The sequence below is a fragment of the Nicotiana tabacum genome, chromosome 21 (genome assembly GCF_000715075.1).
Source record: "Nicotiana tabacum cultivar K326 chromosome 21, ASM71507v2, whole genome shotgun sequence".
In the NCBI taxonomy this organism is placed as follows: domain Eukaryota; kingdom Viridiplantae; phylum Streptophyta; class Magnoliopsida; order Solanales; family Solanaceae; genus Nicotiana; species Nicotiana tabacum.
This window is the reverse complement of record NC_134100.1, coordinates 93,934,756-93,962,001: the sequence shown is the minus strand read 5'-3', so window position 1 is coordinate 93,962,001 and position 27,246 is coordinate 93,934,756. Positions and strand designations below refer to the sequence as shown.

The window sequence follows — 27,246 nt, the reverse complement described above, 5'->3', positions numbered from 1 at the left end:
AAATTGACTAAATGAATTAATGTTCATGTGCCTACTAATTGAATGGACTAAAGGCATGAGTCACAATTTGTTTAAGGCAAAAGCTGCCACGTGGGGGTGGGGTGGAGATTTTAATCTTATTCTATAATCAATTAATTAATTAATTAGGTAATATCCCGCTACCCGGTAATTAATCAATTACCCGCATAATTAAAAATTATCTCAAATTACTTAAAATTTTATTATTTTTAATACACTTTATACATCATACTATTATGGTCATGTGGTACCTTGTATGATACTAGTCCATAAATACCGAGTATTTTTGCTTGTACCGTATTTTATTCCAAATTGTCAAATTTCGACGAAATTCATTTTCTTCGATTTGCTTTCCCTCTCACCTTCACGAATTTACTCATCACTTGTTTGAAATAGCATAATACATATAATCTTAAAATAATTCCATTTCCGAACTTACGTCGATTACCTTACGACGAAACTTTAACGTACGAAAATGCGGGATGTAATATCTTATTTCCGAGATTTCATCAATTTACTTATGGCGTACTTTTACGTATAAAAACATGGGGTGTAACAACTCTTTGGTTATTTTAGAGACTGACAGAAGATTATACCTAAATTTCGGTATATATAGGACATCATCTATTTCAATGTTATTAGCCAATCTACAGGATCCTAGATGTGTCACAACTGTAGTCTCACCATTTGGCAAATATACCCTTTTTCTTTCATTTTTATCACTTTTTCTTTTTGTAATAAACATATTTAAGTCAGCTACCATATGATTTGTGGCTCCAGAATCAACAATCCAATATTTTATGTGTGCATCTGCTAGAATAGCATTAATAGTACCTGCCATGTTGGCCATGCCAATTGAATTTGAACCTTCACATGTGTCATCCTTGCTGAGTAGCTTCAGTATTTGATTTTATTGTTCTGGTGTGAAGTATGGTCCTTGGATCCCATCTGTGGTGTTTAATTTGTCTGCTCCCCCACCAGTATTTGCCAATGCATCATGCCTTATTTGATCCTCCACTATAGCATTGTGAGCAGCTCCAACACCAGGCTTCTTTTTATACTTAAAGTCAGCAGGATATCCTATCAACTTGTAGCATCCTTCACGAGTGTGCCCTTTGAGTTTGCAATAATTACAGTACAAGTTGTAGTTCCTTTTCCCTTTTTGTGCAGAATTATTTGCCCTTGTTGTCATGAGTGCTGTCACCTCTCTAGTATCATCATTTGCTATGCTCCTCTTCCTTTCACTCTCCATCAACATCGAGTAGGTTTTGTTGATTGTAGGCACTGGCACCATCATTAGAATGTGGCTCCTTGTCTGCTCATAGGACTCATTGAATCCCATTAGAAACTGTAACAACTTCAGCCTCTCCATGAACACTACAAATTCACGTGATTTGGCACAATCACATCCAGGAATTGGAGCTAGGCTGTCAAACTCAGCCCACAACAGCCGCAACTTTGAAAAATAAGCAGAAATGGAACTGGTTCCCTGAGTTATAGTAGCAATTTCCTTATGTATTTGAAAAATCCTAGAGCAATCAATTTTGTCAAATCGTTCCTTCAAATCTCCCCAAACTGAGGAGGCATTTGTCGAGTACACTATTCCACTATACAGTTCCTTCGACACACAATTCATGATTCACGATAGAATAATAGCATAGCATCTCTCCCAAAGATCAACCAAATTTGGCCCAAAATCCTCTCTTTTACAGGGGTCGTCTATGAACCCTAGTTTGTTCCTTTCTAGGATTGCAATTCTCATAGCTCGACTCCAAACAGAGTAATTTTCTGGCCTAGTCAATTGAAGAGAAATCGATATTTTACCTGAAGTGTCAGTAGAATGCATGAACAATGGATGATTGTGACTCAGCTTTTCCGGCTCGGTATCGTCAATCACCATGTTTCAGTTTGTGATTGCTTCGAAGAAAATGAAATTTGAAGAATTGGATCGAAGATACAACTGCACTAACAACTGTAAAACTCTGATACCATGTGAAAATTCTGCACATTCAGCTCATATTCAGCTCAAGCTTTCTACTCTACGTTAATGGAGATGCAGAGAAGAAGAAGAGCTTATGTGAAGCTTCGAGAACACAGCAGAAAATGAAAATGAATGAGCTTGACTTCTCATTGATTTAATCTTCTATCTATACAAGCGACTAACTCCTACATCTAACTGACTGCTCATTGACAAATGTCCAAATTACCACAAACTAACTAACTACCCTTCCAATAATTAGTTACATAACTAACTCTAGTTTAACTCCTTACTGCTTCTACTTAACCTTGATTCCCAGAACAACTTCAAGTTATCCCATCTCGAACATAAATAGTAGTCAAGGGACATATAATCCGATTCGACTTTTACCATCATAAAAAATAACGAAAAAATGATCAAATTTGCCTATGCTTTATTCGAAATTGACCAGCTTTTATCCTTGTTATACTTTCGGTCTGATATTGCTCCATTTGCTGAAACAAAAAAACTCGTTTTTACCCTTGACTTTTAATGAAGCTCCAAGATAAGTGTAATTTTATACCAAAGAGCAACTAATGGAGAACAAATAGTGTAACAGAAAATAAATTGTGCGATTTCGATTAGCAATTTAGCATAACAACAAAATCGGACCTTTTTCCAAAATAATAATCATGTAAGCATGGACAGAAGAAATGAAGGTTATGTCACATCAAATGTTAGTGTCGGATTACACTTTTTACTTTGCTAAAGTTCCAAATTAATTTAGCCCCGATACATTGCAACTCAAATCATGTGTAGCAGCTAGTGGATTACATGTTGAACCAATTACGCACACTAATTATTTAGCTTAATTTTTGTGTCTCATGAATCATTGTATCTTTTGTTTTCTTTCTTCTTTTCCATTAAACATGTGTTTTGCAATTAGTTGCATGTTTTGTGGTTTCCTCCCAATGTTTGGTAATTGTCTGTATTGGGGTCTGATTAAATACAAGTTCATGCCGAAAAGTTTCATATTAACGGATAAATCGTTCTCTAATAAAGGCGTTTTTATATGCAAAACTCGAACCAAAAACCTATTGTCGAGGATAAAAGTATACTCACCATGCTAGTACAATCTTGTTGGTTGTTAGCTGCTTTTTTGCTGATGCAAATTCGACTGTTTATGCTTTTGATTTGCTTTTTGTTAGCGGTGATAATGCATCATTTTATTTCTTTAACAATCGGGAATTAACTTACTTACTAAGACACTAGCATTTAAGAGTGTGGTCTAATGGTTAATGATACGAGTGAAGATTATGAAAGATTTGGGTTCAAATTATCGCTAGATGGTTTCTTCCTATTTCTTTATGCGTTCGTGAATAGAATTACTCGATACTTGTAATGGTAGGAGGTAATAGATACCTAATGAAATAGTGTGCGCAAATTAGTCGGGACCTCGGTTATTATTTTAATGACCAAGATAACTATGTGAATAGACCGGTATTAATAACATATGATTGGCACCAAATAAGAAATCCAAGAATACTTGTATAACAATAAATGTTGTATGGGGCAGATGAACTAAACTCGATAAAAACTACAAGCAAACTGACACTAGTAATATCTAAAAGTGTCTAATTTAATTAATAAGTTCCATGATTGACCTAATCTTAATTGCTAATTAATCTTTTTTTCTTAATATTCCCACCCACTCTGGCTCGGTTTGCATGTGACAAATGTACCAAAAAAGAGCAAAAAGCATGTGAGGAGCTAATTGGATATTGTATTATTTTCATGACAATTAAGACAAAGTAAATGAATTGTTCCCTACTCATGTGAAGTCTCATGGTAGACACATTATTTTGTTCATATTCTCTTTTTGTTTATTATAATTATAGTAGTATCACCAGATAGGATTATTGAACAGGGCCTTTGGCCTTTTTAAGTTCCTTTTTTTCTTTTCATATGTGTCCGGTATATACATTGAGCCCCACTAATTCGGATTCGCATCCCATGAGATCCATTAAAAGAGAAAGCGTTCCCTACAAAAAAAAATATCTATTTTAAGGCTTAACCCGAAAATTTTAATTAATGGGTGAAAAGATCCTATCCATCCCATCAAGTCCCCCTTATATATATTGGGGGAGATCTTACTTTTAAGACCTTCTTTAATAAAAAAACATAAGTCCTTGATTTTGTAGACCGTTGGCCCCTTTTTTGACTTAATCCCGTAATTTTTGTCATAATGACTGGTTAATGGCGAAAATCATGGATCCTTGTCGGCTGAGTTGGCGATGCTTTTCCCCGAGGCCGTTAGAAGCAAGATCGGTGGTGCCTTCGGTAAACTCGAGGGCGAATATGATGGTCTTGTCGAACTTCGAACCTCGATATTGAGCTCGGTTTCACGACCTTCGATCTCTAATAGATGATTCGAGCTTGGTCTATTGTTCCAGATGCTCGATCAAGCATCGAGCTCGATTTTACCCGTATACGTATAGTCCCCTCGTTTTTTGGAGAGTAAACGGTAAAAAACGATATGAACCCTCAGTTTTTCCTTCGATAAATCATGACGACGAATTCGTGACGTAGGTGGTAAGAATAGTGAAAATATCCCGTCAGTCCAGTTTTCAAGGCATTAAATGAGTGTCAGTCAATGGTCGGCCACCTCGGGATGTGCACCGCCGTGATTTGAACTGCCGTTTGGGAATACTATAAATACCCTTTAATTCGTTTGTTTAGAACTTTTACGCTTAAATCCTTCTTGTGTTCTAAGAAAACTTCACCTTCTTCATCTTCTGGTTTTCTCATTGTTAACCTCAAAACTTCCCCTTATCAACAATCTCTTTGCTCCGTTTTTTATAAAAATGGCAAAGACTTCAAATCTGTTCCTCAAAAAGAGCACTTTCTTCTTCAAAGCCTTCTGAAAACGTTTCTCACGCTGCTACTGAGGAACTTCCTCTGAGATCATATATCCCTATCGGGTGACCTACTGTGGCTGACTTCAAAGTTGAGAATACGCCCATGGTACCGGGTCAATGTGAACTGGCCTCGAGGTACATATGTACGATTACAGACATCATCCTCGATAAAGTTAAAGAGGATTGCAACTGGGTAGGCAAACTCGTAGTGGTTCCTACCCCTGAAGAATCAATCACCACCTACGTGGAGGGTTTCTTAAGTGTTTACACTTACCCTTTCACATTGGGTTCTCTAGACCCGGTTATCATAGCCTTTTGCAAAAGGTATGAGGTGACGCTCGGGCAGATACATCCTTCATTTTGGAGGATCGTTATTCAGCTTCAATTTTTTGTGAGTAAGGTCGAGGGATGTCCATTCACCATCGACCATCTCATGCGCCTATACAACCCTCGACTTTACCGAGAAGGGTTAATTAAGCTTGCACGCCAAGCCACCAAGACCTTATTCTCGAGTATAGATGAGGATCGAGACCGGGGCTGGTTCGGTCTATTTGTTCGAGTGAGGACCTCAGACATAATCCCGGCTGCGGACATGTCATTTCCTGAGAAATGGAACATGAAACGTAAGTTTAGCTTTGCCTTCAGTATTCCTTTTATTGCTTTTCATTCAGTTGATTTCTCATAGATGTTATGTGATGCAGTTGTCGCCCAAATGCCGAAACCCCGTTCCTGAACTTAAAGAGTGGGTCGAGGGCATCGCGACACAGAGACCTTACTCCGAGCGTTTATGGCGTGAACTCTCGAAAGGCCGATGAGAGGCCCGTAATCATGGTAAGAGTTTTTTTGTAATAATATATCTGATCTCATTTTTTCATCATCGGTCTCTGATCCATTATATTTTCATTTTGCAGGTTTACCAAAGGACGTCGAGATGAGGCCTCCACCAACTGATGATGATGTACACACTGATCCCCCTGCTTCGAAACAGGTCAAAGAGAAGAAGAAAAGAAAAGCTTTGAGTCCCTCGGACTCAGAAAAGAAAAAATCGAGGAAGTGATTGGTGCGTAAAACCAAAGACGCTAGTGCCCGAGAGCTCTCATCGGACTCACTCCATCGGTTGAGGGATGAGTCTGAAGAAGAAGAAGAAGAATATTCCAATTTGGTGGCCCGTGTGAGAAGTGGTTCTGAACTGCCTCAAATCAGGGAGGCCGTAGAAGAAGTAGTAGCCGAAGCCTCTGAACCAGGGAAGGTCGAGACAATTTCGCTTCGAGCTGGGGAAGATGACAAAGGGGATTTGGCCGGTACTTCTCGATCAGAAGATAATATGCCTAAGGAGGCGCTTGGGGTGATCGACCTCTCTGGTCTCCTTCGTTTACTGATTCGATGATAAATGAGGTCAGACACTGAAATGTAACCTCGGCGAGGGGACCCAAGGAGTAGTAGACTCTCTTCATCATTTCTTCGATGGCCTGGAATCTACCGCCTCAGAGGATGTTACCGGGTTGGGCGATTTACCAGTACCAAAAAAGACACCATCCCCGGAAGCCGATGGGCCTTCTTCAAGCCCACGATTAGTGAACCAGTTCCCAGCTCCGAGTGTTGAACCTACTCGGAGACGGGCAATTTATATGTCTATCCCGGAGGATGCCCGGGTTTATTTTTCCCCGGTGGGGATTACCAGTTACCTTCGGTATTTGGTGACCGAAGAGGATCAAACAAAAATGAACGAGGTAGAGGTGCCATTCCTATTCAACGAAGCTCAACAGGCATTGAATCGGGTAATTTCGAATGTCCCTTTATTATGTACTTAGCTTTAATCATGAATAATTATAACGTTTTTGCTTTGTGTTTGTAGGCCTCGGTGCTTTATCACGAGGCTTTTCTTCGATACCGGGAGGAGTCAAAATGTTTTGAGACCGAGACCCGGGGGCTTGCCGAAAAGAGGGATGCTTATAAGCTCCTTAATAAAAAATCCCAAGTTGAGCTGGAGGCGGCTCGTAGGGAACATTCTGACCTGGTCGAGCAGGTAAGAATAGTATTTGAAGTTAGTGATGATGAGTCAGACTTAGTAGCTAATGATCCTTGCCCGCAGGTTCAGAAAAAACTTGATGTGATCAAGCAACTCCGAGGGGAGATGGATGCGGTCAAAGCCGAGACCGAAGAATGGAAGAAAAATATGGATAGCTTAGCCTCGGAGAAAGAGACTGCCCGGACATAGTTGGCTTCTGCTGAGGTTCAGCTTCGGGCTGCAAAGGAGAAGAACTTGGCGTAGGCCAAAATGATCGAGGGACTCCAATCTCAGCTAAGCTTGGCTGTTTCTAGTCAAGAGAAGTTATTACGGCCCGGAAGTTATTTCGGCCCGGAATGAAGCTGATAAAAGAATGGCCCAGCTCAAAGTTGATGTCGAGGCTATCCAGGAGCAGACAAAAAATATGGTGAAGCATACGAAGTGGGAATCCCTAAGGGAGACCCTCAAGGTAGTCCATGCTCAGAATTTCGACATATTGACCGAAATCGAGAACACCAAGACATGAGAAACCAATGCTCGGAGGCTAGCTTTTTCCGAGGAGGATTCGGAGGCGTCTGAAGAGTCGGGTGAGTCCAGTGATGAAGAAGACCCGAAGGTGATGACGCAGTCCCCGGTGAATATTAGGCCATTTAAAATTTTTGTACTGCCTTTTTTTCAAGGCACTTTGGCCGTAGTATATAACATGTAATGGGGCTATTCAGCCTTTGCAAAGAAATTTTGATATATAAAGCTTTTCCTTTTCATAACTTTCGAATTTCTTCTTTGCTTTATTTGTATTCGCAAAGGTCGAGATGCCTTAGCATGAAATAATTAGGTTGTGTTCGAATGTTCGAACAAACCTTACCGATAATTTGTCCCTGAAATACCTTAGTTTTATAGCCTTGCCGAGGGCAGTCTTTAGAACCGGTTATAGGAGTTTTTCAAAGGCCTTGCTTTTGTTACAAGCCTCGGACGTCTCCGAATTGTGTTAATATGGCCGTAGCCTTTTCAGTTCAGGCGCTACCAAATAATCTTTTATGCCCTTGAGTGTTTTATTAACTTGGAATGGCCTTAGCCTTTAAATTCGGGCAATACTAAATAATCTTTATGCCCTTGAGTTTTATTAACTCGGAATGGCCTTAGCCTTTAAATTCAGGCAATGCCAAATAAACTTTATGCCCTCGTGTTTTATTAACTCGGAATGACCTTAGCCTTTAAATTCGGGCAATGCCAAATAAGCTTTATGCCCTTGAGTTTTATTAACTCGGAATTGCCTTAGCCTTTAAATCCGGGCAATGCCAAATAAGATTTATGCCATTCCGAGTTTTATTAACTCGGAATGGCCTTAGCCTTTAAATTCGGACAATGCCAAATAAGATTTATGCCCTCGAGTTTTATTAACTTGGAATGGCCTTAGCCTTTAAATTCTGGCAATGACAAGTAAGCTTTATGCCCTCGAGTTTTATTAACTCGGAATGGCCTTAGCTTTTAAATTCGGGCAATGTCAAATAAGCTTTATGCCCTCGAGTTTTATTAACTCGTAATGGCCTTAGCCTTTAAATTCGGGCAATACCAAATAAGCTTTATTCCCTCGAGTTTTATTAACTCGGAATGGCCTTAGCCCTTAAATTCGGGCAATGTCAAATAAGCTTTTATCCCCTCGTAATCTGGTATCTTGGAACATCCGAGATTGTTTTTCGATCGGCAGTCCCCGAGTGAATGTTCGAACTCGGTTTTTAAGATTGCCCTTAGGCTTGATGTTTATTCTGCGAATGAATGTTCGAACTCAGATAAAGGTTGCCCTGAGGCTTGATATCTTTAGTTGTAGGGAATCCCTTGAAAAAATGCAAGAAACGTTTTTGAGAACGAGATGTTTATATGCAAAGGAGGCTCTTTTATTCTTGAACATAATAGTTGTACATGTATACATGTTTAGTGCCAAGGGTTGATTGATTTGAGCGGGCACAGTTCATTTGACCGTTTGGCCCTTATAATAAATCCTGTTGATCGAGGCCCTTTAATCTCGAAGATGAAATGCCATGTTAAATTCGATATCCTCAAGGATCTTGCCCCCCAGTGTTTGAGGTTGACCGAAGAGAGGCCTCAAATGCAACCTAAAATGATGTCGTGATCATTGCAACCGGTTCATAGCCGGCCTTTGATTCAAAGTTAGCACGATTTACTTGTTGCCTCGTTAAAAACCTTGCCGAAAAACCCATTTGGAAAAAAATCGGTTTAAGGGAAAAAGAGTGTAACGTGTTCTTTCAGACCTAATATCTCGTATTATCCTTTGTAGGTTGCCTGCAAGTGTCAGTTTGGAATGTAAAAGAATTGGGGCCGTACCTTAGAAATAATATCGCTTTAAGTGAGTTCTATTCCAGTTGTTTTGTAATTGCTCGCCGTTCATTGTTCCGAGCTTGTAGGATTCCTTTCCGGTGATCTTTATAATTTGGTATGGTCCTTCCCATTTTGGGCCCAATTTTCCTTCGTTCGAGGTTCGGGTGCTTAGCATGACTTTTCTTAATACCAAGTCCCCGACATTAAAGTATCGAAGGTTAGCCCTTCGGTTGTAATACCTCTCGATCCGCTGCTTCTGGGAAGCCAATCGAACAATGGCGGCTTCACGCCTTTCATCTAATAGCTCCAGGCTTGTACTCATGGCCTCGTCACTTGATTCTTTTATTGCATATCAGAATCTGATACTTGGCTCCCCGACCTCGACCGGTATTAAAGCTTCGGTGCCATAAACTAAAGAGAATGGGATGGCCCCGGTACTGGATTTCGAGGTTGTGCGGTATTCCCATAGGACCTCAGGTAGCATTTCCTTCCATTTTCCTTTTGCGTCGGTTAACCTCTTTTAAGGCTTTGGAGTATGGTTTAGTTGGTAGACTCAGCTTGTCTATTCCCACCAGGGTGATAGGGAGTGGATAATATCCTTTTGATCTTATGGTCTTCGAGAAACTTACTTACTTTGCTGCCAATAAATTATTTCCTGTTGTCGCACACAATTTCGGTCGGTATCCCGAATCGGCACACGATGTGGTCCCAGATAAAATCAATAACTTTTTTCCCCGATCTTCTCATATGCATGTGCTTCCACCCATTTAGAGAAATAGTCAGTCATAAATAAAATAAACTGAGTCTTACTGGGTGCCCAAGGGAGGGGGCCGACGATGTCCATCCCTCATTTCATGAAAGGCCATAGTGACAAAATCGAATGCAGTGGCTCCCCAGGTCGATGGATCATCGGAGCGTGCCTTTGGCATTCATCACATTTTCGAACAAACTCCTTTGCATATTTTTCCATGTCGATCCAGTAGTAGCCAACTCTGATTATTTTTCGAACCAGCGACTCGGCGCTCGAATGATTTCCACAAGTACCCTCGTGGATTTCCCTAAGAACGTACTCAATATCCCCCGGTCCCAGACATTTTGCAAGTGGACCATCGAATGTTCTTCTAAACAAGGTTCCGTCTTCGGCCAAGCTAAATCGGGCTGCTTTTGTATGCAAGACCCTCGATTGTTTTGGGTCTGATGGCAAATTTCCGGTTCTGAGATACTCCACGTACTTGTTCCCCTAGTCCCAAGTTAGGCTCGTTGAATTGATCTCGGCATGGCCTTCTTCCACTACCGATCTCATAAGCTGCACGATTTCTCCTGAATTGAACTCGTTATCTTCGATCGACGATCCCAAGTTAGCGAGGGCATTGGCTTCGCTGTTTTGATCCTGAGGTACATGTTGCAAAGTCCATTCTTTGAACCGATGTAATGCCACCTGTAACTTGTCTAAGTATCTCTGCATTCGTTCTTCTCTGAACTCGAATGTTCCGTTAACTTGGTTTACCACAAGGAGGGAGTTGCACGTGGCTTCGATCACCTTTGCTCCCAAGCTTTTGTATAATTCAAGACCTGCAATCATGGCCTCATATTCAGCCTCGTTGTTAGTCAATTTCACAGTCTTAATAGATTGTCTAATTAAATTACATGTTGGTGGCTTTAATACGATACCAAGTCCGAACCATTTGGCATTTGAAGCCCCGTTTGTAAAGAGGGTCCATATTACCGAAGATGTCCCAGAGTTAACCAATAACTCTCTTTCGACCTCAGGTATCAGGGCCGGTGTAAAGTAGTCCACGAAGTCTGCCAATATTTGGGACTTAATGGCGGTCCGATGTCGATATTAAATACTGTATCCACTTACTTCCATGGCCCATTTGGCCAACCGGCCCGAGAGTTCGGGTTTATGCATAACATTCCTTAACGAGTAAGTAGTTACGACACATATGGGGTGACATTGGAAGTATGGCTTTAGCTTCCTAGAGGCACTTAGCAAGTCGAGCGCCAATTTTTCTTGGTGGGGGTATCTAGTTTCGGCCTCACCCAAGGTTCAGCTAACATAATAAATCGAAAATTGCGTACCTTGTTCTTCCCGAACTAGGACTCCATTTACCGCTATCTCCAATACTGCCAAATACAAGTATAGTTGTTCGTCTGTCCTCGGTGTGTGAAGCAGTGGTGGGCTCGATAAATACCGCTTAAGTTCTTCCAAGGCCTGTTGGCATTCCAGGGTCCATGTGAAGTTATTTTTCTTCTTTAGTAACGAGAAAAATCGATGAATCTTATCGGAGGACCTCGAGATGAATCACCTAAGTGCGGCAATGCGCCCGGTTAGCCTTTGCATGACCTTCACATTATCCACTACCGTGATATCTTTGATAGTTTTGATCTTGTCGGGGTTGATCTCGATTCCTCGGTTGGATACCATGAATCCCAGAAATTTACCTGATCCGACTCTGAACGCGCATTTTTCCGGATTCAGCTTCATGTTGTACTTCTTCAATATACTGAAGGGGAAGCAAATGCCTTAAATGGTCCTCTGCTCGCAGGGATTTAACCAACATATCGTCAATGTAAACTTCCATCGATTTTCCTATTTATTCTTCAAACATCCGATTTACTAGGCGTTGGTATGTGGTTCCGGCAATTTTTAATCCAAACGGCATTACATTATAACACTATGTGCCATTTTTAGTGATGAAGGAGGTTTTTTCCTAATCACTCGGGTCCATCCGTATTTGGTTGTACCCGGAATAGGCATCGAAAAAACTGAGGATCTCGTGGCCGGCTGTGGCATCGATCATACGATCGATTTTGGGCAAAGAAAAAGAGTCTTTGGGGCATACTTTATTCAAATCTTTGTAATCTACACACATTCTTAGTTTATTCCCTTTTTTAGGGACTACCACTACGTTTGCTAACCAATCTGGGTATTTAACCTCTCGAATGGATCCTATTTTTAGGAGTTTAGATACCTCGTCCTTGATGAAAGTATGTTTGACCTAGGACTGGGGCCTCATCTTTTGCTTGACCGGATTAATTTTTGGGTCCATGCTTAGTCTGTGAGTGGTTATTTCTGGTGGGATCCCTGTCATGTCAAGATGGGACAAAGCAAAATAATCTATGTTAACTATAAGAAATTGAATAAATTTTTTCCTGAGCTCGGGAGTTAGTGTCGTGCCCAGGTATACCTTTAGATCGGGCAAATGCTCCATTAATACAACCTGTTTCAGCTCTTCGACCATCGATTTGGTTGCGTCGGAGTCATCGGGGATTATAAAAGATCGGGAAACCCTGCAATCATCATCTTCACAAGTCTTTTGCTTATCTGATTGGGTTGTTACCGAAATTGGTAATTGCTATTTGGCCTTTGGGTCGGCGCCAGAATTCGGTTCCTTCGAGATTGTTGATATCAGAACCACTTCTTCAACGACAAACATCTCTTTTGTGACCGGTTGTTCCCTATAGATTGTCTTGATCCCCATGGAATTGGGAATTTTAACACTTGGTGAAGGGTTGGGTACTGCCCTCATGTGGTGGATCCATGGCCTTCCGAGAAGGGCGTTGTACCTCATGTCTCCTTCGATTACATAAAACTTATCTTCTCGTACGATTCTGGTGGTATTGATGGGTAACATTATCTCTCCTTTGGTGGTTTCACATGCCGTGTTGAACCCGTTTAGGACTCGGACTGCTGGCATGATCTCGTCTTGTAGACCGAGCTATTCTACGACCTTCGATCGAATGATGTTGGCCAAGCTACCTGGATCAATTGACACACGTTTGATTCTAGTTTTATTTACGAGTTCAGATATTACCAGTGCATCATTGTGAGGTTTTATGATCCCTTTCGCATCCTCGTCGCTAAAGGATAAGGCTCCTTCAGGTATGTAGTCTCGAGTTCGTTTCTCCCTGGTGACGGAGATTCTGGTGCGTTTCAACATTGGCCATTTTGGGATGTCGACTCCACCGATGATTATATTTATGACATGTTGATGTTCGGTATCTTCTTGTCATGTCTGTTTGTTAGAATCCCTGTTTCTAAAGTGGTTTTTGGCTCGGTCGCTCAAGAATTCTCGAAGGTGCCCATTGTTGAATAAACGGGCTACTTCTTCTCTCAGCTGTCGACAATCTTCCGTTCTATGACCGTGAGTTCCATGATATTTGCACATCTGGTTAGGGTCCCTTTGAGATGGATCAAATTTTAAAGGTCGAGGCCATTTAGTATCACTGATGCGCCCGATAGCAGATACGATGGCGGCAACGTCGATATTAAAGTTGTATTTTGATAGCCTCGGTTCTTCTTTAGGCCCGATGGACCTGTCGAAGCCATTTTTGGTCATGAGTCCCCAGTTGCTTCGACCTTGATCACTTCTCCTGTCGTTTCTTACAGGGTTCCGCCCCGACACACTACTCCTTCGATCTCCATTATAGGGCCGATATCGATCCCCATTTGATCCTGGTTCACGATTAATGTCCCTCTTGGCTCTATCGAGAGTCCTGGCGGGATATATAGACTTTGAAGGTGCCCCGAGTTGATCATCTTCGACTCTGATTTTCGATTGATACCGATTGTGTACATCGGTCCAGGAAATGGCAGGGTATTCTATCAAGCTTTGCTTTAATTGCTGCGAAGCCACCGAGCTTCGAATATTGAGTCCTTGAGTAAAAGCCTGAACAACCCAATCATCAGCGACCGGCGGCAAATCCATTCGTTCCATTTGAAAACGGGACACGAATTTCCTGAGCATTCGTTCTCCTTCTGTTTGACTTTGAAAAGGTCTGATTTCCTGGTTTCGACCTTGATGGCGCTAGCATGTGCTTTTACGAAAGAGTCTGCAAGCATAGCAAATGAGTCAATAGAATTAGGAGGTAAGTTGTGATACCATATCATGGCTCCCTTCAACAAGGTCTCCCCAAATTCTTTCAGCAAAACAGACTCGATTTCGTCGTCTTCTAAGTCGTTCCTTTTAATGGCACATGTATAAGAGGTTACATGCTCGTTTAGATCGGACGTTCAGTTGTACTTAGGTATTTCGGGCATACGAAATTTCTTGGGGATTGGTTTTGGGGCCGCGCTCGGAGGAAAAGGTTTTTTCACGAACTTCTTGGAATCCAGTCCCTTCAATATCGGGGGTACTCCTAGGATTTGATCTACCATGGAATTATAGGTTTCAACCTTTTTATCGTTCGCTTCGATCTTCTTTTCCCCTGACTCTATCCGCTTTGTCAACTCCTCGAGCATTTTTATAATTTCAGGGTTAGTCCCCAACTCTTGTTCATTCGACCTTACCACGGTCGGTTCCGTTCTGCGGGTGACTTCTTGAGGCGGATCGGGTTCAACCCTGCTCGGTGCCTGGGTTTGGCTCTGCAACTGAGCTATCGCCACATGTTGAGCTTGCAGCATTTCGAAGATCATGCGTAGACTAATCTCGTCTTCTTCAATATTTTGTGTGTTTCGAGCTGCAGATTGGGCTCCACCACGGATGCTATTTTCAGGGTCGGTACGCAAGTTCGTGTCGATGGCCACATGTGAATTTACATCAATTGGATCCGTAGTCTAAATTCCAACGACATCAGCGGGTGGCCCCGCATTAGCAGGTGTCCCCGCATTAGCGGACGTCATGTTGTTATTCTCACCTTGATGATCGGCCTCGTTGTCGATATGTAGAGGTGCTAATAGAGAGTTTGTCATTTTTGGCGTGAAATCAAAGATACTTCAAAGAGCAAGTGTAAAGTAGTGTGTGTTATGAAGATTTGTATCAAATGACCATTATTATCCTTAGCCCCACGGTGGGCGCCAAACTGTTTACCCGTAAAATTGGATAACAATTGAATTTATATGCAGTTTTAAGGTTACGTGATCTAATTTGATACAAATTTTGAAATCAGATTTAATATGGAAGAATAAATAGAAACACAAATGCAAACCATGCTTAAGCCTCGCAAGATTAACTTCGTTCGAATTTAGGAGAGATATTATTGAAGCCAAAACAATATGAACAAAGCTGGAAAAGATAGTATGTTGTTCTTTGAAGTATGTTACAACGTCCGTCCATGAATTATCAAGTCCCCCTTATATATATTGGGGGAGATCTTACTTTTAAGACCTTTAATCAAAAACATAAGTCCTTGATTTTGTAGATCGTTGGCCCTTTTTTAACTTAATCCCGTGATTTTTGCCATAATAATTGGTTAATAGCGAAAATTACGGATCCTTGTCGGATGAGTTGGCAAAACTTTTCGCCGAGGCCGTTAGAAGCAGGATCGGTGGTGCCTTCGGTAAACTCGAGGGTGAATATGATGGTCTTGTCAAACTTCGAACCTCGATATTGAGTTCGGTTTCACGACCTTCGATCTCTAATAAATGATTCGAGCCTGGTCTATTGTTCCAGATGCTCGATCAAGCATCGAGCTCGATTTTTCTTAAGAGTTTAGTAACTTAGTAATAAAAAATCTCTAATATTCAATCTGAGTTTGGACATTATTTGGTTGAACTTGACAAAAAAGTAACTGAAATTAAAATTGGAAAAGAGTATTTAAAAGTTTGTGGTTGAACATAAATTTTACTCGGAAAAACAGTTAGAAGTCTTGTGAATAAAAATGAGCAGTCTGATGCACAAAGTATCTCGCATTCCCCCAAAAAGTATATGATGTAATCATGTAAATAGTCTACCTATGTAAGCACTAATGATTACTTCCATGGCTCGAACTTTACTGTTTGATTCAAAGGCTTCCCTTCTAAATAAAAATTATTATCTCTCAAAATATTTCTCAAATAAGTTTTTCAATATTCAACGGCATTTCAAATTATATAACACATCTCCACTACTTATTCTTAATCCAATTACCTGTAAAGTTGATTGTCTGGTTCCACCTTTTATGGAACGTCCTTATCTATTAGTCGAGCAAAATTGGAACACAATTACTACATTGATTGGTAAAAGACATACTCACCCACCAACAAAAAAGAGACGCGTTGTCACTAAAAGACATATAACAAAGAAGAATTCGATTGTAAAAGTGAATGAGCTGTGAAGTATTCTTCTCCAAGAGAATTAGGCATGTTTAGATATCATGATTTTAAAATAATGACAACCTGAAAAACTCTTTTATCTTTAATCTGTTCCAAAAAGGACGAACACTTTTCTGTAACTAAAAATTCTTTAAATTTTTCATTTTATCCTGGCATGCTTCTATGGCCATGAAAATATCATCACTACTTGTTCTAGGGATACAATTGATATGTGCCAAAAGCATAAAAAGGCAACGCGGTGTATGAAGAACCGGACCACAAGGTCTATTGTACGCAATCTTACCCTGCATTTCTGCAAGAGACTGTTTCCACGACTCGAACCCGTAACCTCCTAGTCACATGGCAACAACTTTACCAATTACTCCAATGCTCCCCTTCCCAAAAGCATGTCTTTCTTAATTTTGTGACTAGTCAAACATCGCCAAATACAATGAACGGAGGATGGAAGAAATACAAGATGAAACTTCCATTCACTAAGTTGATGACAAATGTGATGGACCACATGGCAATTGAGAACAATATATTGCATTACAGATATAAAGAATAGCCACAATAAAAAAATATTCCATTTGCTGTCCTGTTCAGCAATGCCATTTAGGCCAAATTTTCAATTGACAGCAAGATAAGGGACAAAAGATGGGAAGCTTCTGGATTAGGGGAATGAGGGAGAGAGAAGACACAAAGGCTACTTACAATAGTTCTGATAACTTTAACTAGTTTCTAAAGGAAATAAAGAAAAAGATTAATAGATGAGGCAAGGGGGAATAGAAGAAAAAAAGCAAGGATAAAAATGAAACACACATATATATGCAGAGAATATGTAAAGATCAAAGAGCACAAGTTGGAGGATTCACAAGGGATTGTGACATACAGCAACTGACATTACTTCAACTCCAGCACTTGGAAGTAATGGAACTAGAAGCTTTCTGCTGGGAATCCGCCGATGCTCCCAATTCCATTGATGGCACGTTTTGGCCTCCACTCAGTCCGCCCCTTAACAACCTCTCCACCATTTTCGAGTCGAAGCAAATGTTGACACTGAACATTCCCAATGTCATCCAAGTCACCGACACCCTTGTCCAGTACAGAGGTCAGTGACTGCAGCACACTGTCCCTTCTGCATTCCCTTCGGTACTCCAATGTCATGGCCGCGAGCTCGCAGCCTTCCAGTATTTGCATGGGTGCACTCTGCAGCCAAAGACATGTCCCACAATTTGAGCCGTGTGATAAATAGAAGCAAATATATAATGACACGACGAAACCAAGATTCTCGAACACTCTGAGAAGATTTCTTTATTTATGTACCCTTAGTGATACGAGAAAAATTGGGAATTCCACAACTACCTAAAGACACGACACTAACCATCAAGAGTCTTTCAGTACACTGCAAATCACACTGCTCATTTGAGTTTATATAGCTTTCCCTATTTTAGGTTGATTAAAATAACTTCATTTTCTTGGGGAAGATGGGTTTTCACTTTAGTTTTACTGTTTTAGAGAAAAATAAAGAATTGGCAAGAATTTCGTACTTACCAGCCAGAAGAAGAAAAAAAACTTGATTTTACATACACACTTTTTATTCCTATATGGTGCACAACCCATAAGAGAAATGACGAACAACAATTATCCTCTAACAGGAGATATAACTAGATAAGTATTTCAGAACTTAAGTATGCAAATGGCTCCCAACACATCGACACATCATGGGACATATTTCAGCTCTTTCTGAAACCTCAGGATATCCAGTACCACTGTGAATCCAAGAAAATACAGAATTCGGTTGGGTTAGTGTGTGCACACGTGATCTTTTAGTTTTTTTTTCCTTTCCCCATCGTACACATGATTTCAGAATATGATGAAAATCTAAACACATCTATTGTGCTACGTAGCCTAATCATAAACCAAAATATTTTACAAGCAATAACAGGGAAGAAAAAAATACTTTAAAGGATGGAGGAGGAAAAGGAAGAGGATTTACCTCAAGAATCCAGCCAATGTACTTGACATTATTAACATGCTGGTTAACATCTAAGTCACTCCATCTTGGCTGTAAATTCAACAAATCAGAAGATATTAAAGATGTCCTTAGATATGACAGAGTCACCAGTCTAGAATCCTTCTACTTACAGTTAAACCAGTTCGAATGTAGTCTGCTGTTGTCTCGTCAAGTTTTGGTAACTTCCTGCTGTCATCGTCAATAACAGGAGGTGAATCAACAAAATAATCTTCAATTTCAGCCCGAGCCTCCTCCGGTATTTTAGATAATCTCCTTGTCTCCTTATTCATCATCACCCATAAGCTGCAAGCAAATGGAAACAAAATTAATCACAGTTATGAAACAATGAATAGATCAAGGGTTTCGTGGTTGGCCACCAAACGTACTACAGACGAGATCAGGAACTATGGCTTGGTCATAAAACAGCCAAATCCAAAAAGAAGGTTACAACCACAAAGAAACAAACCTAAATGGAAATGATAAAATCATTTTACGTCGAACATAACTGAATAATATGCTTGTAAAAGTTCATCGTGTAAAAATTTAATCAAACTGAAGTAGATTAAACAATAATGGCCCTACCTGGATGCTCTCATCAATACATGCCCTGTACTACTATCACGGACAAGCCAATCTCGCCGCATACCATTCTTCCCTGATGCAGCCACCCAAGTGTCAACTTGAACAACATCACCCCTGTGAGAAAGAAATCAGTCCAAAGATCGCCATGCTCATTTTCACATGTCAAAGAAACTGGGCATAGTGTTTGAAATGTCAATAGGGAGATCAGTAGAACTAGTATAAAAAGAATAATCCCAACAGATCCAAAGTAACTATACAAATGTAAAGAAACCCCTAATATTTCTCCTGTGGATAGAATGCTTAACTGCAATATTGTGATAGACTGGGGTTTTAAATGCTTAATAGCTAGACGGAAAATGAGCAAAATGATTCAATGATAGAGGTTAGTTGGCACCTAAAAGAGCTTGAGAGATTTCTAATCATGTAAAACAAGATTTTTCTGTTTAAATTGGTCATTATCTTCCAAAAAGAGTGCATGGATTTTGAGATAAGGAATTATATGAAATTCAACTTCATCAAAGTGATTCCTCATATCACAGGATAGCACAATGCTATACAGAGCTTTAAGACTACAATAGAAAACTGACTTGCGGTTAAGCAATATTACATAAATGTGTGGTAGAAGTTTTAATTAACAAATTAAATAATTCTGGAGTATGAACCTCAATTTCAAATTGCCTTCAATATTGATCAACAAAGACAGTGCCAAAAATGGCTGAACTTCGGCTTTACCCTTTCTAGTACCTCAGACTCTGATACAGCATGTCAGAGAAGCAAGAACAGAAACTTACCAAGTAGGATAGCGATCCACTACAACCTGCATTTTGGTAACAACCCAAATCAAATTTCTCTTGGACATTTCTGGAGTTGATCCAAACCCACCATGCATGAGTCCCGCACACTTGACATGGTTAAGAGCAGTTTCCTGAAGAACAAACTCAAGCTCGTGAAGGTATCAAAACAAGATGCTTCTACAACTTCAAGTCAATAATTCTTTGCTAAGTGGAAATGAAAGCCTAGAATACCTGTAAATGATTCATCATCGTTTCTATAGAAGCAGTCCTATCAGCCCCTATTTCATAGGACCTGATGCTAAAATTTTGACGGAAAACAAGGCCATCCTGCACAATTTTTCCTAAACCGAATGGATCAACGAGCATATCAGGACGCTTAGGCTTCCAATCAAGCATCATCCATTGCTTCTCAGCAGCCAAAAAGATAGTTGTGATGGCAGCAAGGAGCATGCTCCAATCAGGCAACTGGTTTGCAAAGGTCCTTGGAGGAGGTGAAGAAAACACCTCATCATCAGTTTTGAGGCCATCCATAACGCCTACCTTTGTTCCATTCACCTTAGGAGGAGCTTGAGCATTGGCCTTAGCTTGTAGACTCCCAAAAGCAGGCTTCTTAGCATTGAGCCCCCGTGCATCTATACTTCCAGGAAGACTTCCTCCTACCTTTCCAGATGGTTTTGCTCCACCAGATTCAGGAGGTGGATTAGCAACAGGAAAGAATGCGCCAGTAGCAGCAGTGACCACCATGATAAAAATATTATATACCGGCGAGTCAGTCTCGCTTCTTTCAAATTTGTTGTGTATTACTATCAGCAGATTCCGAACAAAAGAAACAGATCAAAAGGTGACACTGTTCTCCCTGCAACGCCATGAAAGTAACATATCACTGTTATCTCCAACATGGTCAAGAAAATTTCAAGAATCTAAATTTTCTTTAAGTAGCAAGTGAAAAAACAAAAAAGCTTTAATCTTTGTAATGGTTCAAAAGAAATCAAACGTTTACAGCCCACCGAAACAACAGGCTTTGATAAAAGAAACCCAAATCAATCATAAAGTTTCAGCTTACAATTTCCACTTTACCCAATAGCCTTATATAACTAAATAAGTAAAATATCTCCAATTCCATTTACCAGCACATTTATGCATTAAAAACCTTTGTCTTATCTTTATCTCTCTCCTCAGGCAACCAAACCAGTAGTTTCATAAATTCTTTCAATATCTTTAACAATTAAAAAATTGTAACTCAATCAGAGTAATATTTTTATTTTTTGTTTTTTGATGACTAAGTGTCCGGACCAGCTTGAGCCTACTTCGACTATTCCACCGGACACCTGCTACCTCCCATCACACGGGTACCAAATAACTCTGTCCACAAAGGCTTTAGGAGATAGGAAGAAATCACTTAGTTATTTTCGCCTCCGCTAGGATGTGAACCTAAAACCTCATTATTCTCCTCCCACTTCATTTACCACTAGGACACACCTTTGTACCTTAAACAGAGTTGTATTTTTTTTCCCTAGATATCTAGAGTTTATATCTAAGAAAAATTAAGAAATTAATGTCCGAATAGAAACAAAAAAACTAGTATATCATTGTCCTTCATTCTATTTGAAATGGAGACAATATTTCAAAGGAAAATGAATCCAATATAAGAAATAAAAATTAAAAGAACATGAATTTGCAAAAACAAAGTTCCACCAAAAAAAATAATGAAATTCAAACATGCAAAACAGATCTGAGCCTCAGCTTCGGAAACCAAACCGCTAATTCTCCATTTTCCGCTCAAATTACAATCACAAAATCAAGCAATTACCCTTACATTATGTCTGCATTAATACACATAATCCAGGCAAATATCAATCCAAATCATCCAGATCAACATTCAACAACTACATACATAAACCGTACAAAAATTCAACAATTTCATACATAAAAAAAAAGGTAAAATAAAACGCACCTTTTTCCGTTTTTTTCTGCGGAGAAACTTCTAGAGAGAACACGAAGAAATGTATTGCACCTGATATGATAACATAAAAGACTTCACTTTTGATCAAGCAAACCCGATGAAAAATATAAGATTCTCGAAATTTCTAGGGTTTGTGATCTTGTAGTGCTCCTTTTTTCTCCGTAAATAAATACTTTTTAAATTATAAAATTCAATTTTGCTTTTTCAAATTTTTCGGAGAGAGAGAGAAAGAGAAAGAGAAAAAGCAGGGAACCAGTGGAATCTGGGTGGTAAGGATACAGTGTTTCAGTCACCCATTTTTATACTATCCACCTGGCCCCTTCCGCCTCGCGTTTAACTTCTTCTTTTTGCCCCTCTATTTACTATTATTTACATGACTGCCATTCTTTCTTATTTATTGTTTCTTTTTCAAATAATCCATCTGTTTTTTAAAAAAGAATTATTTGGAACAGGGCCTGTATTATTTGTTAACTTAACACGTGGTTTTGTGTGTGCTAAAAGCCTAAAATTCTAAACTAATTATTAATATTCAGAGGCCATAGAGTGGGTTCATTAATTTAATTTAAAGCTTACATAATTTGTTGGAGAATTTTGTTACACATACTATTTTTTTTGTTTATAGAGTGTTAAATACATTCCAAACACTCAAGAAAAAATATGATTACAAAAAAAAAATATGCAAATTGGGATTGGCAGCGTAAATCCTCATCGATAGAAAGAGCATAAAAAAAATCAATTCAGTACAAGACATCTCGCGTTCATGTAGGTACGAGAAAAAATTGAAAAAGAACATATTAAACTTTATAAAGAAAAACTAATATTGTGGAATAATAACAAGTTCCATGAAAGTCAACCTTTTTAAGTTTTCATGGCAAATAAATTTTTAAATGGAATTTTTTAAATGATTAGTATGTGTTTGTAGAATAACACTTTGGTATTTTAGTGGATAACTGGAAATACACTAGTGTAATATCCATAGATGATTCAATTTTATAGTCAGTAAAATCAGAGTGCATTTATTTTACTACAAATTTTTTAAATTATACATAATCTTAAAGAAACATATCCATTAATGAACGAGCTTGAAATTGTTTTTAGTTTGATTCGTAAAAGAAGAAAATGGGATTGAATCTTTTACGTGCATTAATAAATATATATATACATTTAGGGGTGGAGCTAGAAAATGAATTATGGATTCAGATGAATTTAATAACGTTTGCTTATAGCATGTTTGATCAAGCTTCTAAAATCAGCTTATTATGAAAAACGGATCTACTGTCTCTGAGCCGAGGGATAGGAATAAAATCTGCATACACTTTATCCTCCTCAGACTCCACTAGTGGGATTTTACTGGATTGTTGTTGTCTGAAAAGTATTTTTCTTTAAAAGTTTTTTTCAAAAAAGTACTTTTGGTAAAAACAATTTGTGTTTAGCTAATTAATTTGAAAAATAATTTTGAACAATAATTAGTGTTTGACCAATCTTTTAAAAAATACTTTTAAATGTATTTTTCTCAAAAGTATTTTTGAGGAGAAGTTATTTTTTCTGTTTCTCAAAAATTATTTCTCCTTCTACTCAAAAATATTGTTTTTCTTCTAAAAGCTTGACCAAATACCATAACTTTGGAGGAAAAATATTTTTGGTAAAAAGATACTTTTTTCCGGCTAAAAAGATACTTGACATGTACTCGTATTAAAAAATCTATTAAATATATTTAAATATTTAAGTATAAACCTAAAATTAAAATAAGTCATAGATTAGATAATAAATTAAAAATATATAAACTTTAAATTATGATTTCGCCCGATTGTATATCAATAAATTTGATGGGATAGAGTTGCTTCTAGGAATATCATAAATAGTTATTATGGTTGAACTATATGCCTAACTTTGCCAGCCTAATAAATCTACGTTTTTCAACTTTATGTCATAGCTTAACGTGTTGGCCTCATGCACTAAATAATACTGTGATTTTCTAATTTAGAATAAATTGGTGTAGGACCAAAAAAAAAGTGGATAATTAGTAAAATCTTTATCAATTCTATCTGTTATCTGCTGCTTTTTCTTTCTATATATTTTGACTCTGAATTGCAACTTCCAACCAAATCTGACTCGAGCATATGGCTTGATTTTCAATTAGCAGCCTCTATGACCAAAAAAAGTAAACGTGGCGTTTGGACATAAGAAATGTGAAATTCCGAAAAAAATAAAAATGGTATTTGAAAATTAAAATTGTATTTGGACATGAATACATTTTGAAGTTGTTTTAAAATTTTTGTGAGTGATTTGAAGTGAACATTTTGAAAAATAACTTTTTGGAGTTTTTTCTGAAATTCAATTTCAAGTGATTTAAAAATTTCATGGCCAAACACTGATTTCAAAAGAAAAAGGTAAAAATATTCCGATAAAAATAAAATTTTATGTCCAAACGGGCCCTTAATTGTTTGCCATTATATTGGTAACTAAATGAAAATGTTAAGATTCCAATTACTAAAGGGTTGTTTGGTACACGAGATAAGGATAAAAATTTCGAGATAAAATTTGAGATTATATTTATCTTATGTGTTATAGACAGTGAAGGAGCCACAATCAACCCAAGGGTATCAATTGATACCCCTTCGCCGGAATATTACATTGTATTGCTAGATAATTTTTTTTTGTTTTATGCGTATTTATTATAAGTTGACTCCCCTTGACTTTTTAGTTATTTAATTTTTTATATTTTAATACCCCTTAGTGAAAATTTTACCTCTGCCACTGATAATAGATATTAATTAATCCCGAGATACGTTTTACATTAAAATGATGGGATTAATTGTCTTATATGGAAGGTGGATAGCTAATCTTATAAAATATTCTTGTTTATTCCATCATTTTACAAAACAGCCCCTAATTGTTGCGAGTTATCAATTTAATTTGCCAACTTTACTAATCTCATTTGATTTTCCGATCAAGTTATATCAAAATTGTAATATAGAAAAGAATAATTGCTGAATTATCAAGGGATCGCTTGGTTGATGGTATTGGAATAATTAATTTCAGTATGAAATCCCGCAAAAGGAAATATAAAAGATATTGCCGTAAAATTAATGCAGTTTCTGGTGTTATTGGGGAACTTATGCATTATTTTAGGGGAATAGAATGTAAAAGAAAAATACTTATATTAAGAACATGAGAGATTTATTGGGTTTTTTAAGCTTAAATGTAACTTAAAAGAGGGTGAATGGGAAATGGAGAGAAAATTAAAAATATTTGAGTTTCCCTCATTGACAAAGGAATATTGTCCCATATTGGAAGAGGAAAAGATTTTGATGGGTATATATAGAATTGCACTTCTTCTAGCTCTTAAAGAGTTAAGAAGAAGGCAAGCCTCGCGCCGTCGTCGCTCGCTCGCTCGGTTGCGGCTTCGGCTTCAAATGATTGATTAATTGATTAATTTGTTGGACCAAATTTATTTGTTAATAGTAAATATTAACAGAATTGTTATTAAATATCCGATTTTTTGTAAACGAAATATTAATATTAAATCCAAACGTAATAGTATATGCCCTTCGCTTTTTGTAAAAGACATTTACAAAACAGTTTGCACCTCTTCAGATTTGAAGAACAGTTTGCACCTCTTCAAATCTGAAGAGTTGAAGAACAGTTTGCACCTCTTCAGATTTGAAGAAACAGTTGGCACCTCTTCGGATTTGAAGAGTTGCACCTCTTCAGTTTGAGCTCAACATTGACTATAAATGCCAGTCCATTCTCTCAAATTTTCCATACGAATTTCTGATTTCTCCTCCTTTCTTCTGCATTATTTTTAACTACAAACAAAGCATCAGTGAGTGTGATTTGCTACCTATCTTTGTGTTCGCTGAAACATTGGTGTTTGAAGTATCGCTACACCAGTGTGTAATTCGTTCTATCCTGGGAGGAAATAATCCACAACCTTAGGTACTAGGAGGGGATTAAATTCCTTAAGGAAACACTGTGAATTCAGTGGGGTCGGATTAAATTCTGTTTTCTTTTATATTTATGTTATTTTATCTTCTCCATAATTATTTTACAAATACAGCTAAATAACAAGCTTAAGGAATTTAATATTTTCTGTATTTGTGTTATATTCACTATTTTTGGAGACTAAAACTTGTGTGGTTTTCTACTCCAGTGGAGATTAAAATCTACGTGATTTTAATGTTTGTTTGTGTCATTCTTTTACAGAAATGACGAATGACAACGGGAACCAGACTGTTCCTATGGTAACTGCCAACGCATCAACAAGCCGAACAACACCGGCATTGGCACCGGCAGAAAAATCCGAAAATTTTTCCAGGATTGACTTCAAGCGCTGGCAGCAGAAGATGTTCTTCTACTTGACGACTTTAAGTCTGCAGAAATTCATTAAGGAAGATGTTCCTGTTCTGCCCGACAAAACTCCAGAAAATGAACGCTTTCTCGTGATTGAGTCGTGGAAGTATTCTGATTTTCTATGCAAGAATTACATTCTTAGTGGACTAGAGGACAATCTGTATAACGTCTATAGTAATATGGAGATGTCAAAACAACTGTGGATAGCACTTGAAAGGAAATACAAAACGGAAGATGCCGGGTTAAAGAAATTCGTTGCCGCTAAATTTTTAGACTATAAAATGGTAGATAGCAAGTCTGTTATTACCCAAGTCCAAGAATTGCAAGTGATTATTCATGATCTCCTTGCTGAAGGTATAAGTCAAATTAATACTAATGTTGAAAGTATTAATTATATTATTTCTACTAACATAATTTTCACTGAAGGTCTTGTCATCAATGAAGCGTTTCAAGTTGCAGCAATGATTGAAAAGTTGCCTCCTTTGTGGAAGGACTTTAAAAACTACTTGAAACACAAACGAAAGGAGATGTCCCTTGAAGATTTCATTGTTCGATTGAGAATCGAAGAGGACAATAAAGTTGCTGAAAAGAAAGGACGTGCAAACTCAACAATAATGAGAGTAAACATTGTTGAGGATAGAAAGAGGAAGAAGGCTTATGGACCGAAAAGCAACCCAAGCAAGAAGCGGTTCAACAGAAATTGCTACAACTGTAGAAAAGCTGAACACAGATCTGCAGATTGTCGTGCTCCAAAGAAAGACAAGAAGAAGGGTCAAGCAAACATGGTTGAAAAGCACGAAGATATCGATGACTTGTGTGCTATGCTTTCTGAATGCAACCTGGTAGGAAATCCTAAGGAGTGGTGGATTGATTCTGGAGCCACTCGCCATGTTTGTACTGTTAGAGAAGCATTTGCTACATATGCTCTTGTTGGACCCGAAGAGACGCTTTCTATGGAAAATTCTACAACGGCAAAAATTGAAGGATCTGGAAAGATATTTATGAAAATAACTTCTGGTAAGGTGGTGACCTTGAACAACGTACTTCATGTTCCCGAGATTAGAAAGAACTTAGTCTCTGTTGGACTTCTTGTTAAGAATGTGTTTAAGTGTGTCTTTATATCCGATAAGGTTGTAATAAGTAAGAATGAAATATTTGTAGGAAAAAGGTTACCTCACTGAGGGCCTTTTCAAGCTGAATGTAATGGTTATTGAGAATAATAATAAAATTTCAGCTTCTTCTTACTTACTTGAGCCAAATGAATTATGGCATATAGGTTTGGGT

At 38.3% G+C, this 27,246-nt stretch overlaps 2 protein-coding genes across 3 annotated transcripts; both read right to left on the bottom strand.

Annotated features, from left to right (window-relative positions):
- Window positions 1-928: 928 nt before the first annotated feature.
- On the bottom strand, window positions 929-1,654 carry LOC142175370 (uncharacterized). The gene has a single exon (XM_075241952.1). It carries the CDS (start codon window positions 1,652-1,654, stop codon window positions 929-931), a length of 726 nt encoding a protein of 241 aa, XP_075098053.1.
- A 15,129-nt stretch (window positions 1,655-16,783) lies between these two features.
- On the bottom strand, window positions 16,784-21,881 carry LOC107758962 (palmitoyl-acyl carrier protein thioesterase, chloroplastic-like). Of its 2 annotated transcripts, XM_016576809.2 has the most exons (7): window positions 21,601-21,881; window positions 19,878-20,502; window positions 19,644-19,777; window positions 18,853-18,966; window positions 18,402-18,573; window positions 18,253-18,321; window positions 16,784-17,462 (listed from the first exon to the last, which is right to left on the bottom strand). In XM_016576809.2, the coding sequence occupies exons 2-7, from the start codon at window positions 20,388-20,390 to the stop codon at window positions 17,190-17,192; spliced, it is 1,275 nt and encodes a 424-aa protein (XP_016432295.1). In that variant the 5' UTR covers window positions 20,391-20,502; window positions 21,601-21,881; the 3' UTR covers window positions 16,784-17,189. The 2 variants fall into 2 exon arrangements, with proteins under 2 accessions (XP_016432295.1, NP_001311553.1); NM_001324624.1 differs by lacking the exon at window positions 21,601-21,881 and having other exon boundaries at window positions 17,151-17,462; window positions 19,878-20,401.
- Window positions 21,882-27,246: the final 5,365 nt, after the last annotated feature.

Excerpts from the sequence above, each read along its gene's own strand:
- LOC142175370 (XM_075241952.1), bottom strand. The coding sequence starts at position 1,654 with ATGAATTGTGTGTCGAAGGAACTGTATAGTGGAATAGTGTACTCGACA.
- LOC107758962 (XM_016576809.2), bottom strand. The coding sequence starts at position 20,390 with ATGGTGGTCACTGCTGCTACTGGCGCATTCTTTCCTGTTGCTAATCCA. Across the intron at positions 18,574-18,852 it reads GTATTGATGAGAGCATCCAG|CTTATGGGTGATGATGAATA; the intron begins GTAGGGCCATTA and ends ATTTGCTTGCAG. Across the intron at positions 17,463-18,252 it reads ACATTGGCTGGATTCTTGAG|AGTGCACCCATGCAAATACT; the intron begins GTAAATCCTCTT and ends CTTTGGCTGCAG.